At 40.5% G+C, this 12,382-nt stretch overlaps 1 gene segment (V, D, J or C); it reads right to left on the reverse strand.

Annotated features, from left to right (window-relative positions):
* Positions 1 to 3,766: 3,766 nt before the first annotated feature.
* On the reverse strand, positions 3,767 to 4,299 carry LOC147001338 (Ig heavy chain V region 5-84-like). The segment is given in 2 exon segments: positions 3,767 to 4,083; positions 4,189 to 4,299. Coding segments are annotated over 2 exon segments (363 nt in total).
* Positions 4,300 to 12,382: the final 8,083 nt, after the last annotated feature.

Raw genomic sequence — 12,382 nt, forward strand, 5'->3', positions numbered from 1 at the left:
GCACACATATTTTTCTTAAAGGAAGCAGACATTTTATATAGATTTCTGCTTTAGGAAGATCCTATAAACAGGTAACTTCATATGATTATTGAAAATGAGAACAATATTCTATTGGAGGACATGAACTAACTAGGACAGCAGTCAGATTAAAGCTCCAAGTCTGGAACATCATCAAAAGCTCTATATAGAAGAGTTGCAGGGGAACCAGTGGCCTTACTGGGGGTTACTACTGCTGTGTTGAAGCACTATGGCAAAGCAACTTGGGGTGAAAGTGTTTATTTGGCCAACACTTCTATATTGCTGTTCACTAGAAAAAGAAATCAATACAGGAAGTTATGCAGGGTGGGAAATTACAGGCAAAGTCTGATGCATAAGGATAAGCATACAAAGTGGAGATTGTGTTCCAAACATGTGTACAAGTTTTTGAAACCACAGAAATGATGTGTGATTAATGTGGGCTGGAACTACAGTGTTACATCCCAGTGGTCCTGACCATGGTATTTCTGAATTGTTGCACACAGTTTTCATACCTGGATCACAACATATTTGACCTAGTATTTTCAAGAACATGTAAAAAAACTTGGGTATAATTTGGCAGGAGGTGATCTCAGAGTGTGGCCACTGCAGGAACCTCCTTCCCTATCAGATACATGTTTCTATCCTTGGCTAGGCATCCATGGGTGTGCACAGAACATTATGAGACAAGAAAAACGTTCTGTATTTAGCTCCTCACAGAACTGAAAGCAAGTAAGTCAGACTCTTGGCATACTCACTTAGGTTGAATATATAATTTTAAAGGCTCTCATGACATGAGACCACATTGAGGCTTCCTATGTGTGCTTATAGGAAATTTTGAAATGTGACCTCATTTGGAGTGGGGTGACCAATGGGAAATAACAGTGAATTAAACATTTGTGAAGAACCCACATCCTAGCACTCCTTCGGCCAGTGAAAAAAATTAAAGGGGACATAGTCAAGGAAGTGAGATGGGGCCTCATTAGTCTCTCTTGACCACAGTTTCCAGTTATCCATTCATTCACTAGTGCAGTTGTGGCTGAGGAGTTCTTGAGGGTGTTAAAGCCTTATCTTCCTTGCAGAAACAGTGTCCTCACATAGGTGGATGGACCTGATGATTGCAGAGCAGGACAGAGAATGTAGAATAACTCTGTAGAAGCACCTGTGATGGTCCCCAGTATCATCTTCTAGCTCACTGCCAACTTGGTCTGTTTTCTTGACCCAAGAAAACAGAGACTATTCCTTTTATTTCTCCATAACTCATAGGAAACCATTGCATTTCAGTTCCAGCTATGCCATTATCACAGGCAACACATCTCCAGGATAATCTCACAAACTTAGACCTTTGCTCAGGTTGCATTGTGGTTTGATTGAATGGCCATCATCATGCCAACCCTTCTTCTTTTGTTTTGTTTTGTTTTGTTTACTTTTTGTGACAGGGTTTCTCTTTATAGCCCTGGCTGTCCTGGAACTCACTTTGTATTCCAGGCTGGCCTCATACTCAGAAATCCTCCTGCCTCTGCCACACAATTGTTGGGATTAAAGATGTGTGCCAGCAAGCCCAGCCCTCCTACTCTTTTCGATAGTATCTGGTTCATTCAGGGTTGTATGGCCATAGATCCTCCTATTCTTTTGCAGCAAAACCTTCCATAGATTCCCAGAATGCCTTTGTGAAATATTGGTATATTTAGGTTCAAAGTGTCACAGCTGATTTCTTTTGATGAGGAAGAACTCAGAATAAGTCAACCATCTGCTATGCCATATCTCTCAGACATCAGTGTCAAAGAAAATTTTTAGCAGCTTGGGGGAAGGAAAGGGGATTAATGTGTTAAAAGGAAAAATGATTTGTCCTATTAAATTATTGGGGAACTATATCTACCAAAGCATCACAAGTACAGAGATAGAAAAGGAGATATTTCCCTTTGAGTGGTTTTGGAGCAGTGTGCAGCCAAATGAAGCTCACTGAGTGTCAGTAGCTACATTGGCCTCATGTCTCAGTTTTGAGGCTTTACATACATTTTGTCATCAGCATCACAGGTGAGTCAGTGCTGAGCTGTTGTATATGATTTGTGTGAGGATGATGGAGAGACTGAAAGTTATCTGGTTCATGGCTCACAGACCCTGCCTGATTTCTTCTTGAATCCCACATCATGCTCTATGAAGGAAATCTTATTGAGTGTCAGCCCTGACTCTAGGGTTCCAGAGTCTCAAGGGTTCTTTGGTTCTTTGGGATGTGATCCTGGTCCTCAGAGAGATTCACTTCTGCCTTGTGTGATGCTCTGTGTTTTGTTCAAGTCTGAGTTCATTTAATTCATTTTTGGTGGGGCTGTATATATAGCTCTGTGCTTCAAGTTCTTATCACACCACCAGGATCTGTGTTTAACATCCATATCTACAAAAGGTGTCGTTTTGTAGTTAATCAATAAGCCCACCTATTAGATATAGAGACAGTGTGATGATTGGGACTCATTGGCCAACCAGTCTAGCAAGATAGTGATATCTAAGCCCAGTGATGGACTTAATTTCAAAGTCATTGTGTACACTGATAGAAGAAGAAATCTCATCTCAACATGCACACACACACACACAAACACACACAATCAGAGACAATGAGACAGAGAGAGATACAATAGTAGACAGAGAGAAAGAGACAGAAACAGAGCAATAAACAGACAGAGAAATATACACATACAGGACTACAAAAGACACAGAGAAATGATAAATAAATGAATAAATAAATAAACAAATAAATGCAAAACAGATATAAATAAGTAAAATAGAAAATTATATAAACATTTGTACAGGTCAAGTGTTGCTACAACCTATACTTTTTTGATGTTATTCATAAAGTTTATTCATAAAGTTCTTACAGAAACATTTACCCCCAGATTAGTGCCACACACATATACTCTATGTGCAGTGTGTTCTTTTAAAGTGGATCCCTGTAGAGTTACAAACGAGGCACAGAGGCGTCCAGCCCTCCATTACCCCCAGGACTCTTTTTATTGATTAGATAATTATTTCATAAATTTAGGACGAATATGTTGTCCCCAACCAGTCCCACTTCCCAGATTTATTCCTCCTCCCACCATCCTCTTCACTTTCCCAAGAAACTCAACTTTGTATTGCCCATCCCTGGGGCGTCAAGCCTTTAAAGCTTTAGGCTCATCTTCTCCCACTGAGGCAAGAAAAGGCAGTTCCTTGAGACATGGGTGCCAGGGGTCTCAGACCAGCCTGCATGATTTTTGGTTTGTGGCTTAGTCTCTGGGAGTTCCTAGGCATCCAGGTTAATTGGCACTGTTGGTCTTCCTCTGGGTCAGAACTTTCATTCCTTCCTCTAACTCTTCCAGAGCAGTCTTAGAGCTTAATCGAGTTGTACACTGTATTTGCATCTGTCTCAGTCAGCTGCTCATAGATGTGATCTCTCAGAGGTCAGCCATGCTATGCCTCTGTCTGCAAGCACGATATAGAGTCAGTGATAGTGTCAGGGTTTGCTGCCTGCCCATGAGATAGATCTAAAGTTGGGATAGTCTCAGGTCAGCCATTCCTTCAGTCTCCGGTCCATTTTGTCCTTGAATTACTTTTAGACAGGAACAATTTTGGATCGAATATTTTGACGGTGGGTTGAAGATTGGGTCCATTTATACAGACTGTAACTCTTCTGTGAATCAGAGCTCCGTGTGCTCTCTGCGCCCCCTGCTGGTCGTGGATGCTCTCTGCAGGAGTTTTTAGTCTGAGTTCACAGTAACATTCAATCACTGTGTCTTGCACAGTAATACATGGCCGTGTCCTCAGACCTCAGACTGCTCATTTGCAGAAACAGGGTGTTCTTGGCGTTGTCTCTGGAGATGGTGAATCGCCCCTTTACACTGTCTGCATAGAAGGTGTTTCTACCACTATTACTAATGGCTGCGACCCACTCCAGCCTCTTCTCTGGAGTCTGGCGGACCCAAGACATGCCATAGTCACTGAAAGTGAATCCAGAGGCTGCACAGGAGAGTTTCAGGGACTCTCCAGGCTTCACTAAGCCTCCCCCAGACTCCACCAGCTTTACTTCACACTGGACACCTGCAAACAGAGAATACTGGTTGGAAAACTGTCACTAACATAACAAATAATAATATTTCTGTGTCTCGTGCATACAACAGATGTCATCTCTTCTCAATAAATTACCTTTTAATATAAGGACAAGGAAAATAAAGCTGAGCCCAAAGTTCATGGTGAGGGGTCCGTGTTCAGTGCTGATCACTGAGTGTGAGGAACTGGGAATTGAATCCAGGGCTGGCCTCCTCTGTCAGAGCTGCAGGGTCAGGGCAGAGGTGTTTTTCATGGGCACAGAGAAGACTTATTTGCATGTCTTCCTGCTATACCATGCTCTGGGGTTGGACCTAGGCTGAAGTTACTGATGACACCAGATATAAGGCATCAAAAACACAGATTTCAGTTACAGCATTCGAAACATACTGTAGTTTCATTTTTTTCCCTTTGTTTAGGGATTCACCATACTCTGTTTAGTTTCCCTCTGTGCATGTGCATAGGACAAGCTTTGTTTCCATACTTTCACGTTTCCTTAGTGTAAATGTGTCATTAAATAGAACCACACATGACTGTATTTCTAGATATGAGCTCAGTCTTTCCAAAGTCTGGGCACAATAAGGCTTTTCAATAATATGTGTTTTGTAGAGGGTCACACCTATGACCTGTTGGAAGCAGAACTCATTATTTGTGATGGGAGCACTCGGAATTTTCTGAATTTTACTTATTTGTGATATAATGTTCTCAAGGTTTAGAGATTCTTTGTATCTGAAGAATTTCAGGTCCCCTTCTGTCTGAGACTAAGGGTTTGCAGTGGAAACACATTTCTATTTGCAGCAAACTTATGAGTTTTGCATCCTAAAGTTCTCCCTTTTCTTCATTTTAAGTCCCACTTCCACCATTTTAGTTTTGCCATTTTATACCAGGTAAAAATCAAATATACTTCCAAAGAGGTTGTAAGAGTTTGCATTCCCACAAGCCATGGGGAGACTTTTCCTTCTCTGAATCTTTGCCAGCACAAGCCATCACTTGAGGTTTTGGTCTAAGCCATTCTGACAGATATAAGATATAATCTCAGGGTGTTTTGATTTGCATTGTCCTAATTGCTATGAGTATTGACAATTTTGAGGGTTGTTGGGGACAACATCCAACCACTTGGGGCCCTCTGCTTCTGTTGGAAGTGACCTCTTCAGAGTCTATCTACCACTGTTAGGCATTAAGTCTAATATCATCTGGGAAGCCTCTCACATCCCAAGTCTCTTGGACTTTCCAGAGGTTCCCACTGCCTCCCACCTCCATTCACCTGAACATTTTACATTCATTTTCCTGGACCTCTGGGCTGCTTTCCAGTCTCCCCCAAACCTGATCCTTTCTGCCTTTCTCCCTTCCTCTCCCATTTGCCCCCAAAATTCCCCCTCTCCTTCTGCCTCCCCTGATTATTTTGTCTCTCCTTCTATATAGGATTTAAAATCTGTACTTGGGCTTTCCATCTTATTAAACTCTTTATGGTCTGTGGGTTTTATCATTGATATTCTATACTTATTGTCTAATATCCACTTACCAGTGAGTACATCCCATGGAGTTCATTTTGGGTGATTTTACTTTTTCGTTTGATCCATTCAACTGCAAATTTCATGATGTTCTCACTTTTTAATTGCTGAGCATAATACCATTGTGTAAAGGAACCCACATTTTCTGTATACAATCTTTGTTTGAGGCGCATCTGGGTTGTTTCCAGCTTTTGGCTATAAACAAGTCTGGTATGAACATAGTGACATATATCTCCAAGTGGTAATGTGGAGCACATTTTCTGTATATGCCCAGGAGTCATGCGGTTGGATCTTCAGGTAGAAATATTTACAGTTTTCTGAGGAACTGCCAGATTGATTTCCAGAATGGTTGTACCATTTTGTAATCTCACCAGCAATGGAAAAGTGTCCACATCCTCACCAACATGTGCTGTCATTTGAAGTTTATCTTCACCATTCTGATTGGTATAAAGTAGAATCTCAGGGTAGTTTTGATTTGCATTTCCCTGGTGACTACAAATATTGAATGTTCCTCTATGTTATTCACAGTCATCTGTGATTCCTCTGTTGAGAATTCTCTGGTTAGCTCTGTTGTCTATTTTTAATTGAGTTATTTAGTTTTGTGGAGGATATGTTCTTGAGTTCTTTATATACTTTGGATATTGGCCTTCAAGGGGATTTAGGGATAGTGAAGATCTTTTTTCAGTCTGTAGGTTGCCATTTTGTCTCATTGACTATGTGCTTTGCCTTACAGAAGTTTTTCAGTTTCATGAGATCCTTTCTACCAATTTATGATCCTAGAACCTGAGCCAGTGCTGTTTTGTTCAGGGAATTGTCTCCTGTATCAATGAGTTCAAAACTATTCTCCACTTTTTGTTCAGTTAGATTTAGTTAATCCAGTATTAGGTTGAAGTCTGCCATTCACTTTGATTTGAATTTCATGCAGGATGGTAGATATGAATCTATTTGTATTTAGATTAGCACCATTTGTTGGGGGATGCATTCTTTTTATCATGATTTTTATTATTATTGGATTCTTTGTCAAAAATCAAGTGTACATAAATGTGTGGTATTATTTCCGAGTATTCTATTCAATTCCATTGATCATAATATCTGTTTGTATACAAATACCATGCAGTTTTAATAACTATTGCTCTACAGTACAGCTTGAGGTCAGGGATTGTGATTTCTCCTGAAGTCTTTTCATTTTTCAGGATTGTTTTAGCTACCTCGGTTTTTTTGTTTTTCTATATGAAGTTGAGATTTGCTTTTTCACAGCATGTAATAAATTGGTTTGGAAATTTGATGGGAATTGCACTGAATCTGTAGATTGATTTGTTAAGATTGGCATTTTCATTATGTTAATTCTGCCTATCCATGAACATTAGAGTTCTTTCCATCTTCTGAATTCTTTGATTTCTTTTATTAGGGACTTGAAGATCTTGTCACACACATCTTTCACTTGCTAGATTGGAGTCACAGCAAGCTATTTTATATTATTTTTGGTTATTGCTAAGAATGTGATATTCCTAATTTCTTTCTCAGCACTGTTATCTTTGCTATTAAGGAGGGCTCCTGAATTCTATGAAGTATTTTGTTTCTAGCCACTTTTCTGAAGGTACTTATCAGTTGTCAGTATTCTCTGGAAGAATTTTGAGGTAACTCATGTATATTATCCTATCATCTACCAACTACAATACTTTGAATTTTTCTTTCTAATTTGTATCCTCCTGATCTCCTCTAGTTGTCTTACCATCCTAGCTAGAACTTTAAGTATTTTATTGAATAAATAGGTTGAGATTGGGCAACTTTGTCTCTGAGTTCAGTGGAACTGCTTCAAGTTTCTTTCAGTGTTAGCTATTGCCTTGCTGCCATTATGTGCATTGTTTTACTATGTTTAGGCATGTCCCTTGAACCCCTGAACCCGGCAAGGCTATTTATACCCTTTTCTCTCTCTTACTCTTTGTTTGTTTGTTTCCTTACTTCATCTCTCTCTTTATCTTTCTCTCTCTTCCTTTCTTTCTATCCCAAATATTGCCTCTTTCCAGTTGTCCCCTATCACGGTCCCTCTGCCCATCTCCACCACTTCACTTCTGAGATAGTGCGAAGCACCTGGTTAGTGCTGCATGCTGATATATCAAGTCTCTGTAGCCTTACGCTCATCTTCACCTCCTGAAGGACAAGGAAGACCTCTGCTACATGTGTGCCAAGGGAATCGATCCAGGCCCTCTGTGCTTTTTGGTTGGTGATCAGTCTCTTAGATCTCCCATGGGTCCAGGTTATTGACCCTGTTGGACTTTCTATGGGGTTGCTATCCCTTTGATGTCTCTCAATTATCCTCTGAACTCTTCCTTAAGGATCCCAATCACCATCCAATGCTTGGTTCTGGGTATCTGCATCTGTTTCTATAAGATGCTGTGTAAAGACTTTCCAAGAATAGTAATGCTAGAGAAATGCCTGTAAGCATAATGGAACATCATTAATAATGTCAATGACTGGAGTATGCCAATTGCGTGTGTCTCAACTATGGCAGGTTATTGTTTGATCATTCCCTCAGGCTCTGGTCCATTTCTGTGCCTGCATTGCTTTTAGACCGAACTGATTTAGGGTCAAAAGTTTTGTGGGTGGATTGGTGACCTTATCCCTCCAATGTAGTCTTGCTTGGCTATAGGAGATGGCCTCATCAGAACCATATCTTCACTGTTAGGTAAAATAGTTGAAAACATTTACTAGTTTTCAGAACTTGGACAATTCACCTTCCATTACTACTATTCTTAGATTAGGTCTTCTCATGGTATTTTGGATTACTTGAATGTATTTTGTAAGGAATGTTTTAAAATTTACTATTTTCATCAAGTGTCCTGTATGTAGGGGAATTTCCCCGTAATTAATTGATAAGATAATAAGGAGGACAAGAAGCCAATTGCTGGGCAAAGAGGAGGAGGTGGTGCTTCTGGGTCTGAGAGAGAAAGAGGGGACATGGGAGGAAGAAAAAGCCCTTTCATGTTTAGGCTGGGAGTGAGAGGAAGCAACATGTAGATGAGTAACTCTTAGACCTGGTGGTAGCTGCTTTGTTGGAAGATTTTCATCATAAAATAGTTGATTTTAAATTCAGATTTTGTGTTGTTTTTCATTCAAGATGACTTCCGTGGCCTGACAGAAAGAACAAAGGTTAGGAGGAATTTGGCCAGGCTTTTGAAAGGGAAGATTGAGCAAGGACCAAGCTCCAGGGGAGAAGTTAGCACAGTAGTGTACAGGCTGGAGAGAGTGCACCCTTAGGGTTACTGGGGAACCCAGAGCTCAATGATCTTGGAACTCTGGAGAGGCAGAGCCAGCATTTGTGGGAGAGGTGTGGCCTAGGAGACACATGCAGTCCTGGTCTCTAGCGATGCACCAGGTTATGAACAGACATAAGCCAATGATGTAGGCACTTACCCAGTTTAGCATTGATTGGTTTGTTTTTTAAAACTACATGATATGCCTATATATATGGATCAGTATTTATGATGAATTTTGGAAGAGAGCTGTCTTCAAATTGGAAGGGTGTTTTTTTTTTTTTTCATTTTTTCAGCAGGATGTTCAGGGATTCTGAGTGTGTCACCAAAATGTCTCAGCAAGTAAGGGAAATGAGTGCAGAAAAGGAATCTAATCTATATGGCTACAGATAGTAGATTTGAAAAAGGGGGTGGATTTTTGGCCATACTACTTGTTTATAGTATTTGTTCATTAATTTACATACAACCCCAAGGACATAGAGATGGTCCTCTATTACAGAGAGTTAGAACCTTGTCTATGTTTCTATTTTACTGTTGTGAAAGGGCACCATAGCCAAGATCAGTCTTATTAAAGAATACATTTATTAGAGGCTGGCTTAAAATTTCAAAGATTCAGTCTATTATTATGGTGGGAAGCATGGCAGAATGCTTGCAGTCATAGTGTTAGAAGAGTCGATTTTCTACAACTTGAATGGAAGGCAGCCAGGAAGAGAAATTCTTTCCACTTGCAGGCAGGAGAGGGCTCTATTCTGCACTGAGTAGAGCTTGAACATAGGACCACAGAGTCTACCCCTACAGTGATGTCCTCCCTATAGCCAGCCACAGATCCTCCTAAAAACCCCTAATAGTTTCTCTTTCTATGGACCAAGCATACTCAAACCACCACAAATCTCAGTAACATGTTGCATATATACTTGGTCAAAAGTAAAGTCTTCAAGGATTAGAATCTCTAAATATTGATTCTGTATATGTTAGTTCCAACCCACTTCTTCAAGGTGTCTGCATAGGAGTTGCTACCACCACCATGAAAAATTAATGCCCCCTCCCATTCCAGCTCCTTCTTTGGAGCCTGACAAACCCAGACCAACCAGTAGTCACTGCCAGTGAATCTGAGACTGGAAAGGACAGTGCCACAGACCTTGCAGGCTGAACTAAACCTCCCCTAGACTTCACCAGCTTCACCTCACACTGGGCACCTTCAATCAGAGAACTATGAGTCAGAAACTGTCACTAACAAAACAAATCAAAATAGAGAAACAATACAATTTTTCTGTTTCTCGTGTGCTCACAACAGACAGAATCTTATCTTTATGAATTACCTTTTAAAATAATGACAAGGAAAACCAAGCTGAGCACAATGTCCATGGTGAGTGGTCTGTATTCCGTGCTGAATACTGGATGTGAGGACCTGGGAATCCAAGTCTGGGCTCCTCTGAGAGCTTTAGGGTCAGGACAGAGTTGGTTTTCATGGGTGCAGAGAAGTAATATTTGTACCTCTTACTGCTGTAGCATGCTCTGGATTTGGACATGGGCAGAAGAAAGTCCTCATAGCAGATATAAGACATGAAAGACATCGTTTTAAGTTACAGAGTTGGAAAAATATGGAGGTCTCATATTCACATTTTCTTTGGTTTCACCACACTCCATTTAGTTTTCCTCAGGGCATGTGCATAGAACATGTTTGGTTTCCATATTGTCATGTGTCGTGGCATAAATGTGTAATTAAATATCAAAACACATAATTGTGTTTCTAGATAAAAGCTTTGCATTTGCCACTGTCTGGGCTACTCATGGCAAATTTTTAATGTGGATGGAGGAATGTGTTCTTGACTTTTTAACATTTAAATCTCCTACACATATGTATATGACACAAGAACTCTCTTTTTGACTACTTACTAGCATTAGATTAGCAATTTTTCTAAAATATTTATCTTTAATTATGTGTATATGTGTTGGTAGGAGCAGTGTGGTGCTCACTGAGGACACATTTATACTGAGTTTTCTGTATGTTCTTGTGGTTATGAGGTGCACATGGTATCAGGAATTTAATCTGGACCCCTCAAAGTTCAATATTCTCTCTTAACCACTGAGCTATTTCTGCAGCACCTGGAGTATCAATCATGACATTCCATCGCATTTATGCTGCAGCTCTGATCTCAATGGACTTAATATGACATTAATCAGTGTGAAATTGGAGGACACATTTTCAGTAACAACCAGGCAACATCTTATCAAATGAAACAGAAAGCAATGATCTGAGCAAAGGTAAAATTAGGGCAGGCTGATAGTGGCATAGACAGTGTAGAATGAGAAGACTATTCAGTTAGAGGGGAAGGATTATTCCACTAATAATATGAATGTTTGTTGGCTATAGCTAATAACAGAATATTACGTGTTTCATATATGGAGACAGATCTTATGAGTTATCATTCATAGTGATAACTGGGACATCATTAAATTGTGGACATGTGTTTGAAAACTTCATGTTAGGGAAGATGAATACAATTAACTTTAGACATCAATTAAATACGGTAAATGGCTGAAAGGTGACTAACTACAGTCAGGAGAGAAATAATCTATTCCCAAATGACCCTGGTTGTCCTCACCTACACAGTTGTCCACTTTGAGGGATTTTTTTTTTTTTGTAAATATCAACTCAATAATTTGTTTTTGTTTGACCCTATTAGATTATAGAATCATTTAACAAACCTTCCACTGTGTGAACAAATTTAGTAGAATAATAGTGACGAGTGGTCTCTATAGAATCTCTGTGGCTGGAAGGAAAACTCAGAACTCTAACATTGAAACATATGCTGATAGACACAGGCCAGAACTTCCTAGGTTCCAGAAGAGATCCTGGGAAGTCCCTTTGGGTCCTCTGCGACCCCTGCTGGTTGTGAACATCCCTGCAGAGAAGTATTTGTGCAGGCTCACACTGGGTTTCCCTCACTGTGTTTCTGGCACAATAGTACATGGCTGTGTCATCAGTTTGCAGACTGTTCATTTTTAAGAAAACTTGGCTCTTGGAGTTGTCCTTGCTGATGCTCAGTCTGGATTTGAGAGCTGCATTATAGTCTGTGCTTCCATCACCCCATATTACTCCCAGCCACTCCAGACCCTTTCCTGGAGGCTGGCGAACCCAGCTTACACCATAGCTGGTTAATGAGAACCCAGAGACAGTGCATGTGATGGACAGGCTCTGTGAGGGCGCCACCAGGCCAGGTCCTGACTCCTTCAGCTGCACCTGGGACAGGACACCTGGGGACAAGCAACATCACCATTAGTCACACATCTCCTAGCTGACATGTCTTAGTCCCTCTTCTGAATCCCTGAAACACTTACAGCTTGGGAATATCACCAGGCAGAGGAGCAGCTCTAGGACAGCCATGCTCTGATGGAGGCTCTATGAGAAGCAGATGGGGCTGCTCATCTTTGTGTGGGTTTTTATCCTCTGTCTGAGGGCTGCTTTGCATTGGGGGAGGTTCCTGAGAGGATAAAAGGAAGCAATGAGCAAGGTTTCCTATTTTC

The sequence above is a fragment of the Mus caroli genome, unplaced genomic scaffold, assembly GCF_978045245.1.
Source record: "Mus caroli unplaced genomic scaffold, Mus_caroli_1 scaffold_14, whole genome shotgun sequence".
Lineage (NCBI taxonomy): Eukaryota > Metazoa > Chordata > Mammalia > Rodentia > Muridae > Mus > Mus caroli.